This window comes from Coloeus monedula (assembly GCF_965178545.1).
Source record: "Coloeus monedula genome assembly, chromosome: 3".
Taxonomy (NCBI): Eukaryota; Metazoa; Chordata; class Aves; order Passeriformes; family Corvidae; genus Coloeus; species Coloeus monedula.
In genome coordinates, this window is record NC_138783.1 from 31,105,968 (window position 1) to 31,122,013 (window position 16,046).

The following is a 16,046-nucleotide window of genomic DNA, read 5'->3' on the forward strand; positions in this document are numbered from 1 at the left end:
TGATGGATCTGGCTGCCAGCTGTGGTAGCAGGAGCAAGCACCAGCCATGCTGGACTGCAGCAAAGCAGTAGGTCTCCAAAAGAGGAGGAGTCCTCATCTCAAAAGTGAGAGGTGTACCTGTCCACAGCAGAGGGTGTTGGACTTCATGACCTTTAAGATCCCCTCCAACCCAAACCATTCCATGACTTTATGATCTGGAACACTGAGTGGAGAAAATGTGCAGTGCTCAGCATCTCATCCATCTCCCCGGAGCGGGAGGAAAGCTCATGCCTAGTCCCTGCCTGCAGAAAGAAGCAGCCTTTCTGCTCCAAGGGTTGTATGGCAAACTCTTACCTCTGTGTTTAGAGAAGAGCAACACTGCTCAAATGTAGGAATAATGGGGGGGAAAGCTGGCTGGGAGGTTGGGGGAGTTGCAGCATCCAAGGCAGAAACACAGTTTGAAGAGCTCAAATTAAGACAGTGGGAACTTACATTCCAACCTTTCCGCTTGTAAGAGCCAAGTGGATCCAGTAACAAGGATTTCTAATAAATCTCACAGATTTGAGGTGGTCCAATCTGCCTGAGAGAGGCTACCCTGTTCAAAAGCACTAACACTATCAGTTGCTACAAGCCTTTAAATATGACTTTGGTGCTCATGATGCTTTAGACTAGTCACAGAAAGAAAAATTCATTTAAGACAGAGAGGGAAAAGGAGGTAAAATTAAATTTTAAAAAATCAGATTTGCTGGGCGATCCTGAAAGTTTTACAGACAAGGAGAATGTTCTTATCAGTCTGTACTCAGGTGTTGTCTGATATTTGCTGTTGTGGCTTTGGAATTTATAGGATATGGGTTCCAGGAAGGGACTGGCAAGTGGGTTGAGGGCCTATCAAAGAGAAAACTGAACATGGAGGACCCAAGTCAGAAGTGGACCAGAGTGTCTTGGTTCTTCTTTTCAGGTTTGGGTCAAGCAAAGAGAAAATTGTAAGATGTTTCAGGTTTATTAACCAAAGTTGTGAGTCTTGGCAGAGGTTTGAGACCTGACTTGAGGCCAGCAGCTGTAGGGCTGGGGCAAAGCTTGTGGTGTGGAGCCTGTTGTTAGAGGCAGTGGGGTGTCCCCATCATCTGGAATTGCAGGAGATGATCATATCCCACTTGAAGTGGAACTGGTCAAGGGATACATTCCTGGAATGGCCAGGAGCCTCTCAAGAGGAGACCTGAAGGACTTGGTTGTACCTCCAGGCCTCTGTGGGGATGGAGTTTTGGGCTCTGCCTGCAGCAAGGGGTGAAGGTGATGGAGAGAGAAGAAACCCATTGCCTTGGGGATGGTGTTGTTGTAGAATCACAGAATGGTTTGGGTTGGAAGGGTCCTTGAAGACCATCTCATTCAGCACCCTGCCATGAGCAGGGACACCTCCCACTAGACCAGCTTGCTCAAAACCCCATCCGTCCTCACCTTGAACACTCCCAGAGAGAGATAGGGCTTGTTATGAAGTGATCAGGGCTGAAGCTGCAAGAAGGATGCTCTGGATCAGCCAGAAGGGCAAACATCACAGCTCGCCTGGGAGGGATGATGTTGAAGGATCCAGCTGCCTCTCCTCACTCCTCTACAGAGTAGCTGCAGCCCTGTTATCTCTTCTGCTCCTCCTGCATGTGTCTGTGTGCTTCGTTTGAAGTTCAATTGCTTTAATCATCCCAGAGGCTGCGGAAGCTATTGAAGGCAGAGCATTTGCATGGAGACGTGCTGCATTTTATCTGCATTAATGATGAGTTTTCTGAATGGATTTTCCAGTTCCTCAGCCTCTTCAGTACGCACCTCTGTGACCTAACATGGCCAAGAAAAAGGCTCACATGGTGATGTCAAGCACTACCCTGTGACTCTTCTGTCCTTCCCTCTGTCCACCTTATAAAGGTACAGGCCTGCCTTTACACCATGGTTTTTTTGCCCAGCTGGCAAGAAAACCAGCGTGAGTGTATTGATGTGGTGCAAGGCTTCCAGTGGAGTCAGTGTGACTGGATTTAAAAGGAGCTGGTCTAGCTGTTCAATTAGAAACACTGAATAGATAATAGAAATACATGCTCAGTCGGGTCCTGCAAAGATAGCATCCTCTCCTCTCCTCTCCTCTCCTCTCCTCTCCTCTCCTCTCCTCTCCTCTCCTCTCCTCTCCTCTCCTCTCCTCTCCTCTCCTCTCCTCTCCTCTCCTCTCCTCTCCTCTCCTCTCCTCTCCTCTCCTCTCCTCTCCATCCAAATGGATGCTGAGAAGGGCACAGCTCTGTAACTTCATGGGGTGTGTGGTTTGTGTTCAACATGATCCTCATGTGGGGTGGCAGCCCTCTTGGGCTAAGCAGGAGCCGTGTGGCTGGATGACCATAGGTACAGGTGGCTTGATTCTGTATGTGTGAATCTGCTCTTCCTAGGTTGTATTTTTCCAGTGCCTGAAAACCTTCTCTGCGTGAGCAGTGTCATGTGTTGGACAAGGTTCCTGCCTTCTCCTGCACAAAGGTGTTTTTCTGGAGGCTGCATTGGCTGCTGAGTGAGCTTGGGAGTGCTTTGGTGTTGCTGGCACTCTGTGCTGCTCCTTAAAATTATTAACCAGGGTCAGGGTGTGCTGAGGCGTGAGGGGTTAGTGAAGTCATGGCTGTCTCCAGGGACTTGGCATTGGCAAAGCCCATTAATTTACCTTTTGTTGATTGTCTTGCAACTCCTGCTGATCTCCAAGGGTTTTTAACCCTGCTGTAGCCTGGGAAACAAACCTAAAATAACACAACCAGTAATGCTGGCTCAGGGACCAAACAGCATGTGGAAGGTACCAAAAACTTAGTGTCTCTGTTCTCCCCAAACCATGAGTGGATTGGGATGAGCTGGACCCTGAGTGGTGAATATATTCAGCCCATCTCTGCTTTCCCTCAGCCAAGGCTGCCTGCCTGGTGGCATGTTACTGCCTTGCTCTTTCCACTGCTTTTGGGGCTTTCTGTTGTTGCATCCCTCTCCCTGCTATTCCTGCATCCCTCCAGCCTCCTGCATTTTCTGATCTAGTGAGAGATGCTGCCACCAGCTTTGCTTTGAGCTTGTTACTCCTTCCTGTGCCAGGATGCCTTCAGACATGTGTCCTGGTCCCACCTGATCTTAAGAGTCTGTGCTGAGGGAAGGGCCAGTCTGGCTGGTGCCACAAGCCCGGTTTGTGTGCACCGCTCTGGCCAGGCAGAGCTGGAGCCAGCACAGGGTTATGAGAGTGTTCCCAGTGTGGGGCTGCCTTTTCTTCCTGCAGCTCCAACATCTGACTCTGTTTGCAAGCGGTGACTCATATCTGCAAGGAATGAGGAACTCCCGAGTCAAAGGCCTCTGTCCCAGCATGAGTCATCCAAGCAGAAAGGGAGCTCCTGGTCAGCACACCCAGCTGGTTCCTGAAGGAGATGGGTATTCAAGGATGCCCAGACCCTCCTGTTAACCCTGGCCTTCCCAGGAAAAAAAAATCCCAATCCTGTACATACATGCAGACCTGCTAGCTGGCTGTGTCTCTCCTTGTGCTGTCATCTTGCTGTTAAGCAATAAAGGAGTGATACTCTGGAGGAAAAAAATCCAGAGGAGATAAAGCAAGTATGATAAAAATTACTGGGCATTGCCAGAAACACCCTCCAAATGTGACATCTTGTATCCAGTTGATTTTGTGCAGGTGCTGACAGCCAGGTGTGTTTTGATATTACAGAGTCACTTGCAGAAGCTTTCTGCCAGGATATGTGACCCCGCCCTTTCCCTGGCCCCGGATGCAACTGCACTTTTTAATGAAAGATTGCTCTGGATTCACAGAACCATAGAATTGTTTGGGTTAGAAGTACCTTGAAGACCTTCTAGTTCCAACCTCCTGCCATGGGCAGGGACACCTTTCACTAGACCAGGGTGCTCAGAGCCCCATCCAGCCTGGCCTGGAACACTTCCAGGGATGGGCATCCACAGCTTCACTGGGCAGCCTCTGCCAGTGCCTCACTACCCTCGCAGGGAAGAATTTCTTCCTGATATAAAATCTAAACCTACTCCCTTTCAGTTTAAAGCCATTCCAGATTGTCCTATCACTACATGCCCTTGTCAAAAGGACACTTCTTTTGAGTTTATTTTCAGTAATAGCCAGCTGTTAGACAGCACCTTTCTTTGTAGATGTTGGAGTGCTTTGCAGAAGGGACCAGGATCTCTGCAGAAGGAGAGTGATGCTTCTTCCTGCTCCATAGAGGAGGAGGATTCATCAGGGAGCATTTGCTGTACTTATATGCTTGCAAAAAGCCATGTTGATGCAGAGGGTTTACTCACTTAGAACAAACAGCCCCCAACCCCATCAGGATGTTTTTTGGGGCTAAATCCACCTCACTGAGTTTCTGAGGGGGAACAGCTTGTCCCTGTGTGAGCTCATGTAAGATTAACCCTCAGGCTGAAAGGTGGCATGTTAAGGTGTCCTGATTTGGATGCCATCTGTCCTGCAGCAAATCTCTGATTAAAATCAGAGCTTGACATAAACATAATTAAGAGTAAAAATTATTATTTCACCTTTAGCCTAGTGGAGCTTTTAGCTCTTAAGTGAGAACAGAGATATGACCTGATGAAGAAAAGAGATAAAGGCCAGAAGGGGACATTCAGTGCTCTGTTCTTCATCAGTTTTATTTCAGCAAGTAACCACTGTAAATGTTCAGTAATTTGCATTTGGTCTGTAAAGATGTCCAACTGTGCTCAAAAACATCTGGAGCTGAACTACCTGTAACTTCCCACGGGAATTAGCTTCCCTGGTTAACCGCAGTCAATTTGAGAAGAAATGATGTCTTGTTTTCTAATTGCCATCAGTGCGGTTTCAGCTTCCACTCCTTGTGGACATTGCTAATGCAGGGTGCTGCACTGTGCTGCTGGCTCTGGGCCATGCCATTTGGGGTCCAAAGCTAAGCTACGGTGCATGCACAGCTGGGAGTGGGAAAGGGCTTTGGGAATGGCTCAGGTTTCCCAGAGGAGCTGCATGACCAGGCTTGGAACTAGACAGTCTTGAAGGTCCTTTCCAATCCAAAGCATTCTATGATTCGAAGACAGCTTCAGGCTTTTTTTTGTTCATGGTTGGCCAAGAGGTGTGGAGTGCTTATCTTGTGTTCTGGGTAAACAGTGACAATTCAAGTCCTCCTTCTTCCCTGGGTCCTGGAGAAACAGTGTGTAAAGCTCTCCTTGCATCGACAGGGATGAATTCCTTTGCTGAGCTGGACTTTTGTGTTGGTAGGTGTAAGGATAACCCTGGTGTTGCCCCATGTCTGTCAATAGAAACACCCAAGGAGGCTGTAAAAAATTGTTTAAATAACATATTAAGAAAAAGCCTGGTGGCTGCTCTGAACACCCTGCTGCTGAGCCCCATAACATTGCACCTGGTTGAGGATTGGGCAATCTGGTTCCTGCTTCATCTTCTCCTTGGCTGATCCTGCGCCCTTACAATGTGATATGGAAGCCCTCTCCTGTTTGGTGAGAGTGGAGCTGAAGGACAGCAGATCCTGTCCTTTAGAACAAAGTGTTTTGTCTGACCTGGAGGCAGACAACTGTAGGATCTAGAAGTAAGGAGGCTTTGCTCCTGGCCAGGCTGCAGCCTTGTGGTAACACAGGTGTGGTGAGCCCCTGCCAGCTACCCAAGGTGCAGGAGCCTCTGAGCTGGAAGGCAACGAGAGGAAGATGTTTGTAGGGGAGGAAGGAAGCTTCTTTCCGCAAGTATTTTGTCCTGGCCAATGCAAAGGCTTTCAATTCTTCTCCCTGTTACAGTCCTTAGAGCCGTGATTGTTACCAGCTGGCAGGAGCTGGAGCACTTGGATGATGCTAGAGGTGAAAAAGGGAGTCCACAACACCCCTGAGTCATAAGTCTGGCTCAGTCTTCCAACAAAATAGTTTCTTTAAACTCCTTCGTGGCAGGACTGAGGTTGGGATCAGACCACTGTTCCTAAAAACTCAGCTCTGCTAAGAGTGGTGAGTGCAGATTCCCCTCCCTGCTCACATGCAAACACATGCATATGCAGGTGTAGGGTTGTTAATTCAAATCAGGCATGAAAACACCCAGTTCTTGTGCTCCTGGAGCGTTTGAGCTTGGTGCAAGAAGGCAAAGAGTAATTAGACAGCCTTTGGGCATTTTAAGGTGGCAGAGGTAGAGTTCAGCCTGGTGAGCATGAAATGCTGCAAATTAGAGAGAGTAATGTATTTGAACACTGCCCTAAGAACATTCCCTCTGCCACTTCCTTTTAATTATTTAGCAAGGTGGGGTTTTTTTGTTTGTTTTTCTAAATGATCCTGAGCAGTATCCCTTCCTTTGTAACTCAAATCCATCTACACGCTGTCATGTGAGAGTAGCCCTGCAGCGAGGACAGATGGCTGGCAAGGTGACAGTCACTGTGGGGTGGGATAGCAGGGCAAAATTCAGGCAAATTTGGGTATCAGAAAGGCTGGAACTCCTTGGCTGAGATGACTGCGGTCCTGTTCTCATAGGGATGGACATTGCTCAGGGTCTCTTGTGAAAATCGGTGTTGCAGGGATCATTGGAAAGCACGGCTCCAAGCTGCAGGGTGTAGCAGTAATTTTATGAATGAGCAGCCAAGTGCCAGCCCTTGGCCATGGTACAGGCTGCAGAGCAGCATCGAGCAGCATCCAGCATCTCCTACATCAAACCCAAAACTCCTGCCTTTAACTCGAGCGTGGCTTTTAGGAAGGCTCCAGACCTCCTTCCTCCCCTCCTTTCCAGGCTCCCTCCCTAATCTCGCTGGTTCTTCCTGCACAACCTGCCAAGGAAATATCCTTTCCTGTCTGTCAGCCCACTTCATGCACCAGTCCAAGCCATTCACCTTGCATGTCAGCCAGCAGCATCTTCCTCCTCTCTCAGCCTGTTGTATTCCTGCAGAAGGCAGTTGCCAGCCATCCTTTCCCAGCACTGCTGCTTTCCCTGTGTCTCTCTGTAGCAATGAGTTCTATCACTGTGAAAGTCTTGCCTGATTGTCACTCAAAAGGAGCTCATTCAGTGCTCAGATGTCCCCATGACCTCCCTGGGTACATCTCCCTTATTTTTCACCCCTTCCTCTGCTGGAGATCTGAAGGCCAGCACCTTCCTTGGCCCTCTTAGCAGGGTGTATAGGACTACTGGCTGCATTCCCTGCCTGCTCAAAGGCCGACAGCCTTTCCACAAGTAGTAAATTTGGTGTATTATTTGGGGGTTTATAGCAGGCCATTTATTTTTAAGGCTTTTCTGAGGGCCGGTGATGCACTTGGGCCTCTTTGCAGCATCTGGGGTCTACAGAGCATCTGGTACTGATGGCAGGGAGAAAATCCCCACAAACTGCATTAGCAACTCCTCCTCAGAAGCAGAGACCTGTGGAGCAGCCAGCAAGGGGATTATTTTGGGTTCACTTAAGCTCTGAGTGATGAGCACTTGTGCTGCTAATCAAGCTGATAAATGCTGTCAATTAAAACCTGTGCTTTGCTCTTCAGCTTTCCAGAAGTGAAGTGGTTTCATCTCTCCCAGAGGAGAGAAGGCTGGCTGGGTGGGCAGTGCTCCTGGAGCATCAGAATGGGCATTAGTTGAGCTCTCAGACACCTACTTTCCTTTAGCTAATCCTAGTGGTTCATAAACAAGGGATGTGACACTGCTACTTAAATTGGTGCCAACTGTAACTGATCATATAATCCTTGAGATTTTGGATGTTTACAAATTAGCAGCTTCCAATTAGCCATTATCGCAACTTCATTATCCCACCACGTGTGATAATACCACAGCAAGCATAGGGTTTCTGTGTGTCTCACTAGGAGGGATGAGAGGTCGGCTTGCTGGATGCATCCACCCACTGCATGGGGCACCCTTAGTTTTACCATGTTGGAGATGAAAGCTGGGATTATGCCACTTAGGGACATGCTTTAGTGGAGGACTTGGCAGTCCTGGGTTAACAATTGGAATAGGTGGTCTTAGAGGTCTTTTCCAACCTGAATGATTCCATGATTCTGTGGTTACGTGGCACACGCGTTCCCATTTCTTTAGGAAAACATACTAGACATTTCCAGACTGAGGTCGCTAATGGCCAGCTTTTGAAAAAGGACATCCCGTTTTGGGGAGAGATAAGGATTGTACATGGCTGTTACAAATAAATACAGAGAAACTTTAGGGAAGGAGTTTTGGAAAAAGTCTGATTAAGTAGTGGGGAACTATTCAGAGCACCCATTTTCCTTGTGCCTGAGCAAAGGGGTTGGTACCCAGTGACCAAAAGGCAGGGGTGATGGACAGGTGCTGATCTCTCTCTGGGGGGCAATTGAGCAATGGTTTCCTGCTGTTGTCTGGGTTGCTAAATTCACATCTCTGCCCTGGAAGCGAGACACTTGTCAGGAAAGAATAATTAATCCAGAAACACGTGGTGCTCTGCCAGGAGACTTTGTTTAAAATTAAAACCAGATCTGATAAAGTTTGCTGAGAAATTGGCGTCTCTGACAAAATCATGAACTGCATGATTTTGTGAGTTGAGGCTCTGTGGTGGGGGTGCTCTGGGTAGGACTCAGCCCCCACAGCTGTGCACACCCATCTTGCAGGGGGTGTCTTTCCCTCCTTTGCCTCTGAGGGCTGTGTTTTTCCCACATGAGTTACAAATTTTTTAAGAAGCAGGACACCAGTTATCATCTACTACTATGCCTGGCTTGGTGTTGTTTGGCCAGCCTGAGGGGTAAATGGGAGTCCCTGTCCAGGGGGATCAGCAAGGTACACTTGGGCTCAGAGGTGGTTATCTTCAGCCACGATGTCTTGGTCCTGGCACGGAGATGTTGCAGAGGAGGATTGAGCATCCCTGGCCAGACCCTGCCCCATCTCATTGCTGCTCTGCCTGTCCTCCAGAGCCGCTGGGGAAGGATGTTTTCCTCGGTGAAGCCGTACGAGAACCAGCGCTATGCCTCTCTGAAGAAGGAGTGCCAGCGGCGGAAGCAGCTCTTTGAGGACCCGCTTTTCCCCGCCAATGATGACTCGCTCTTCTACAAGTCAAGGATTCAGGGCATCCAGTGGAAACGACCCAAAGTAAGTGCACCCATCCCCTTCCCCCTCCACACTGCTTTCTGCCATCTCTGCTCTCAGGTGTTCCTAAAAATGCACAGTGCACCCTTCACTAAGGCTGTCAAGCCCCAGTTAACATCTCTTCTCCCCGACAGCATTTATTGGCCCAGACCTGATATTGAGACCTTCTAGGGTGCCAGGAAGACCTGCTGCACTCAGGTCCAGACTTTTCTGCATCCTGTGAGGACCAAGAGCAAAGGAAGCTGTTCTGTGACTCAGTTTCCCCATGTATGAACCAGAGAGATGGTTTGCAGCTGGGTTGGTGTTGTGTACTCCTGTAAGGCTGGTGGGTCCAGCAAGGCAGAGTGTTACCTCTGAATCACTGGATGGTTTGAGTTGGAAGGGACCTTTAAGATCATCTATTTCCAACCTCCTGCCAAGGGCAGGGATACCTTCCACTAGAATACTCTTGGTGGTCCATTTGGAAAGGAAAAAGAATATTTGAGTAGGTGAGGTTGTTATGGAATCTTTAGGGAAGGGGGTGGTCATACCATCCTTCCTCTTCTGTGCAAAAACCATGTCCTCGGGAAAATGCTCTCTGCCTCTCCTCCGTGCTTTTGTGTTTGTCATGAAGGCAAGTTGTGGGAGGCTGGGATAACACTGTCTGTCCACAGTGTTGCCAGCCCCTCTTCTGCTGTCCTCAGTGCCAGCCCAAAGGATGCACATCAGGACCTCAGGGCACTATGGGGAATTTGTATGTCCTGTTATGGCCATCTGCTTGGAGTTGACCATGAGACCAGTGCTCTGACTGCCATGAAGCACAAGGAGTCCCAGGTAGCAGTGATAATTGTGGTTGGGGAGTGGCTGTATCCCAGCATCTCACACACCTGAGGTTACATCCTTCCCCGTGGGGAGCAGCAGCCCTCTCTGCCCAGCCCGTGCTTTTCCACACGTGACTTGGTGGCATTTCAGTGTTGTAGGGTTGCCTGAGCCGCCGTCATCGTCTTCGCCCTCGCTGACAGCCCAGAAAATCAGCTGGCCTTCCACAAGACAAGGCTGTGTCTGTCTGGATGAAGGCAGTCTGGAGAGGGGTGGACAAAAAGGCTTTGTGCAGAGGGAGAGATGGAACTGAACTGACTCTTATTGTGTGGCCAGAGGGGCTGAGCCCCCAGCATCCCGCTGGGCTCCTTGCGGGGGGAGGTCTCTCTTCCCTCTGCTCTGCCTTTGTCTCTTCCACACCAGCTCTGCCTGGACACTGGATTTGTGCAAAGTCCTGTGTATGTTTTAGTTTATTCCCCTTGTCTGCTGGAAGGAAAGGAGGCTCTGTGCCTTCTGAAGACAGGGCTGACCATGGTTTGGTCTCACTGTGGGGGCTGACATGAGCACACCTTGCATATCCTGTTTATACAGCCAGCAGGTGATGGCTGTGTGTTTCTAAACAACTTTCTCTGGGACTAAAAGGTGGGGATGTATTTGAGACCCCCTTGCTGGTTTTCAGTCAGGTCACACACATTAATTCAGCCCCATGTTTAAAGACAGAGGGTTGGGTCCCTTTGTAGAGGGACAAAGATTGCTTGTGTTCTGCTGAGCATCTCAGAGTTTTTCTCCATGTGCTTTTCAGGCTTTCATCTCGCAGCCCTTGGTGTTCAGGCAGGTATTATCTTCTTGCTGGCCTTGCTCTGTAGAGCATGAGGTCTTTCTTAGACAGCTTTCTGAACCTCACCTGCAAAGTGTCATGCTCACCTAGTCCAAACCCATCCCTGCTGAAGCATGGAGTGAATTCAGACTTTTTCAGACACCCAGCTCTGCAGTTTTGTAGGATCATAGAACTGTTTAGGTAGGAAGGGACCCTTAGAGTTAAAGTAATTATCATAGAATGCTGAACCAGGGCTCTTTCTGGCATGGGCTGTCAGTGGGAATGGGGGCTGGAAATGGGTCCCATGTGCCAGCAAGGTCCTGTAGCTTAACAAGGCATAGAGGTGGTCCTTGTTTTGCTGCCTCTGCACCAGACAAAGGAACTTTGCCAGCAGTTTGGGCACCAGAAGGAATGCATGCTGAGCAGTAGCAGACTCATGATGCCACTGTCTGGTAGGATTCTTTGATCAGACCTACTCAGCTGCCTTGACCACAAAATCACCATTAAAAAAAGAATTTGAACTCACACCTGCCCTGTTTACTGCTGAAGTTTCCAGAAACCTCTTTCTCAAAAGCATTTCTCTAGGTTCTTAATTGTTCATTTCAGCAAAAGTAACTAAATTTCATGGGGAGAATTGCTTTGTGCCAGCAGACAATGCAAAATGACACTTTTAGTTCTGGACCTGAATTCAGACCGGCTTTCTAAGGGAGAGAGTCCAGGAAAAATCCCAGCAAATTCTGCAGGAAAGCAATCACTATCGGCTTTCCCAAGCTAATGCAGGATTCAGTAGGGTCCAAAATGTCCATGAAGTTTAAATGAACTGTTCTGCTTGTGTGCTAGTGAATGGCATGGTGCAGTTATTAAACCACAGCATCTTGTTTCTATTACAACCAGCAATTCTTGTCTTAGGCAAAATCTTAGGCAGTTAAACATTTTTCAGGAAAAAAGCAAGTAGTGTTACTCCCAGCTTTTGGCAGATGCTGTTTTGGGGATTTCCTTACCCAGAAATGGAGTCCCCAGTCCCAGGGATACTGTCTGCAGGGAAGGGATGGTGTGTACATGCTTTTATCTCTCAGGGCCATGGCCGTGGGTTGTTTTGGAGAGTTTCAGCTAAAATTGTGATAAAACGTAAGAGCTCATGGTGTCTCTAGCTTTGTTGTGAGAACAGAGTGGGTGGAGAACGGAAATAAAATCTGTCCACTATTAAAAACAACCACTTGCATTCTCGGAAAAGTTGTCACTTGTGATCTATGAGAAGAAATCAGACATATGAGATAAGTCATGCCCTGAAAAGCTGTAGCTGCCTTATCCCTGGAAGTGTTCAAGGCCGGGTTGGATGGGCTTTGAGCAACGTGGTCTAGTGGAAGGTGTTCCTGGCCACAGTAGGGGAGTTGGAACCAGGTGATCTTGAAGGTCCTTCCAAGCCAAACCATTCTGTGATGTTTCAGATAAAGCACTTGCATGTGAAAAGTAACCCTAGTGAACTCACTGGGGTGCTGGGAATGTGCTTTGGCAGAGGCAGGATCTTATTTCCGTGTACTTACATGGTGCTGGTATGGATCTAAACAGCCCATCCTCTGTCTGTGCATCTCTACTTTCCCAGCTATTCTTCTGGCATCCTTTCTGTTTCTCCATGCACTCCCAAAGCTTGAGGCTGCTTTGGCAAAAAAACCCCAACAAAACAACAAAACCCCCAATCTCTGCAGTGCTTCCCCTTTCGCTTGAGGTTTTTCTGGGCAGAGGGGAAAAGGAGAGGCTGAGGAGCAGCTCTGGTCCCTTCCCTGGTCAGGCTGTTTAGCTTCAACTTCCTTCTGCATCCGGCACTGCAGCCTTTCCTGGAATGGGCTCAGCCTTATTATTTCCAGCAGGGTGTCCTCCCTCCCTCTCTGCTTTCCTTGGCCTCCAGCCCTGCTCTGGATGCCAGATCTTTGCAGAGGGAGCAGCTGTTTGAGCCCTCTAATCGTGTTTTGGCTCCGGTGGTTGTTTGCTGGATGTCTTCGTGATGCAGCCCCACAAAGCCAGAAAGCCAATTACTGGAGTGCTTCGGAGGGAGGGAAGCCACAGCATCAGCCTGAGCAGGGAAGGGGGTCCTGAAGAGCCCTGTTTAGTGAATCCACTTAAAAACAAAGCTGGCTGCTTGTTGCCTAGCCAAAGCAGATTTTGGAGCTCACTCAGGAAGCATCAGCGGCTCCTTTTGGCAGCAGCACTCAGCTGTTGCATTAGAAATTAAACAGAACTTTTGAGCTTAGCCCAAATCCCAACACCTTGCTTGAAACTTCTTTCCCTTGTGCTCTGTGTGCTGCCATGTGAAGGAGAGGGAGATCTGTATCCAGGCAAGTAGGACCACTTTTCCCAGTGGAAATCTTGGCCTGATCCTGAAGCTCTGAAGCTCTGAGTTTTGCCCTCCCTTTTTGGGACAGGAATGCTGGCAGTACACCTTAGAATCAGGAGGTTTGGTCTGTGCATTGGGTGAGCTGGTCTGGGTGTTTGGGTGGAGGGTAAATAAGGAGGGGTGGCACAAAGATGAGTAGAAGGGGATGGATGAGGTGCAGGATGGATGGCAAAACTAAGGAGAGATCTGGGGCATCTGCTGTGTCTGTTGATCCCCTGTAGAAAAAGCAATGATGGTCTAAGGTAGAAGAGGCTCATCTACCCTTTGGGAAAAAGAGTTCATCTCTTCTAATTATCCCAGTCCTAAGCTCTCTTCTTGGGTACAGATTGCTTCCAATGATGCCATGGCATTCGTACAGACTTCAATTAGGGTCTGTCTTTAATACCTCTGGGCCTTACCCAGGGCTTGTTGTCTCTCGGCAGCAAGGGGGCCACTTGGTTCAGGTTCAGCCTGCCAAGCTATGACCTGCTGCTGGGACAGGTCACCAGCCAGGACAAATTTGGGCATCACTGCACCTGTGGGAAGCAAATGAAGCCTGGTGAGAGGCTTACATAATGCACAGGTGCGATGTTGAACCACATAAGCTGCATGCTCTGATCCTTCAGCTCTTCCCAGAGAGCAAGGTTGAGCGTGGAGACAGTTTTTTCCTCCCTTTTCTGGGAGGCAGGTGGGCTGCTGTGTGCTGAGTGTATTCCTGTCCACAGCAGTGTGCTGCAGGACATTGCAGGAGCACCTCATGGTCATCCCTAAGATGCTGAGCGGCTGGGACATGAGATCCCAAAGATGCTTGGAGAGCTCCAGGTGGGATCTCAGTGCCAAGCTGAGCCAAAAGTGCTGTGATGAGAAGCTGTGACAAACACAAGGGTTTCCAAACTGGCTGTTGTCACAGTGACTGTGTGGCTCAAGGTGATATGTGGTTGTTGTTGAACCTGAGCTGCATCCCTGCTCTGTGAGTTCGAGCCTGGATGGTTGCAACCACCAGAGAAACGCTCTTGGATGAAGTCTACACCCTCCCATCTTCAGGGAAAGAGTTTTTCCCTCCATCCCTGTTTCTCAGTATTTTTATCTCTCTCCAGTATTTACTTGCAAGCGCTGAATTATCTCTGCAGGAATTAATTGTCAGGGGATATTGTCACTGATTAAAGAACATAAAAGTAGATTCTTGCTAAATGGTGATATTATTTTATCTGGATGAAGGCAATGTCATTTGAAGGGGAAAGCCTGAGAGAGTAGTTTTGGGGGAGAGAGACAGGCCAGATGTTTTGGGAAGGGTTGTAGAAGTAGGAGATCTTAGGGCACTAGAACCATGGCATTTTCAGGCCTACTATGGCACTGGGGAGACATGCTCTCAGTCACAGTCCTGAGTTTTTTTTCCCAGACATTCAAGGGAAATCTTGTTTCAGAAACCTAGAAAATAGGATTTTTCAATAGCCATTCCCTGCTGTCCTGGTATATATCTACCCTGACTTTTGTATAGGGGTTTTGCCCACTCACAGAACCATAGAATGGTTTGGGGTTGGAAGGGATCCTAAAGATGCTCTAGTTCCATGGGCAGGGACACCTTCCACTATCCCAGGTTGCTCAGAGCCCCATCCAACCTGGCCTTGAACACTTCCAGGGATGGGGCATCCATGGCTTCTCTGGGCAACCTGTGCCAGTGCCTCACCACCCTCACAGGGAAGAATTTCTTCCTAATATCCAATCTGAATCTACCCTATTTCACCTTAAAGCCATTCTCCCTTGCCCTATCATGCAGGATACATTATGTCCATTGTCTCCTGAATGGGATGTTGTTGTCTTTGGAGAAGGTGTTGCAGGATGGGAGAGCATCTCTTAGCTCCACTTTTTTTTACATTATTAAGCACTTAGCTCTTTTCTCTTGCTGAGTGAGGATTATACAGTCAATCCCCATGGGGGTTTCCTGGAAGGGGAAAGGAGTCAGTGAACTAATTCACTAAAAGCAGGACCAGCACTTCCCTGCTCACAAGTTTCTGCATTAAAAGGTCTTTTCCCCAGTGTGTAGTGCAGGCTGGGAAGCTGGCAAAAACACAAGAGTGAAGATAATGGGGAAGACAGAGGTTAAGTTCTTGCAGTTCTTTGCTCTCTGAAGCTCACCAAGAATTTAGCAGGGAGACACTTACATTGGCAATGGCCACTGGCTGCAGAAATCTTCTGGTGTCCCACTTGGAGGTTTTTCTTCCAGAATGAGTAAAATACTAACTTCTGTGCTCCAGGGGTGTCTTTGCTGAGCTTTTTGCAGTGACTTGGCCTGTCTCTCTCAGTTTTGGTTTCTCCTAAAGAATGCTTGGAGTTAGTGTTGGTGCTGGGGCTCCTCTGTGCTGCTGGATGGACTGAGGGGTCGTCTCCTCTGAACAGAGTGAACAGACTGTCTGGGATCCATCACAGGGGTTGAAATCCTTCCAGACCTTTGCATTTCTTGGCTTAAGAATTTATGAGCCACTTGCCTGTTAATTTATCTGCTGTTTTCAGTAAAACTGGAGCTGATTGCCAGTCTGGCTGCTCCTTGCCAGGAAAGGATTTGGTCATCATTTAGTGCAATCTCTGAATTGACCTTGTTTTTACGTTTTTAAGCCATTCATAGGCTCCCCCCATCCCTCAAGGATGAACAAGAGATTCATTGTTATTACTTGTACTTATTTTAAAAGGTCTCTACTCCCATTAGATGTGATGCTGACCCTGGCTGCATTCCAGCAGGTCTCGCCGGATCCTCCCAGGGCCGTGGCCTCCTGTTGTCAGGCAAACACACTCCCCCCCTTAGCCCCAGTGAGGACTGGGGTTGATAAGCAGTGCAGCCTTTGATAAGAAATTTCCAGCCAGTCTGCTCTGTCCTCAGCATCAGAAGGACGTGGCCTTAAAAGCAAAAGCAACAGTAAAATCCCTGGATTAGATTCATTGCGTGCTTCTTAGTGCAGCTGCGTGTTGGTGACAAGAACTTATTGTATTGGTAATGAGGAAGAGCAGAGCAATAGCAGAGGGTGTTGCAGAAAGGAGCCCTGAGCATC

The 16,046-nt window shown here is 48.5% G+C and overlaps 1 protein-coding gene across 1 annotated transcript in view; it reads left to right on the forward strand.

The window, feature by feature from the left end:
- Positions 1–8,842: 8,842 nt before the first annotated feature.
- The window catches only part of CAPN5 (calpain 5), a gene marked incomplete at its 3' end in the record, with an annotated part of 34,402 nt that continues 27,198 nt past the window's right edge, over positions 8,843–16,046 (forward strand). Inside the window, exon 1 of the mRNA XM_082278306.1 lies at positions 8,843–9,019. Within this exon, the coding sequence (XP_082134432.1) occupies positions 8,858–9,019 (162 nt within the window). The 5' untranslated portion in view covers positions 8,843–8,857. The remainder of the gene's footprint in view (positions 9,020–16,046) is intronic.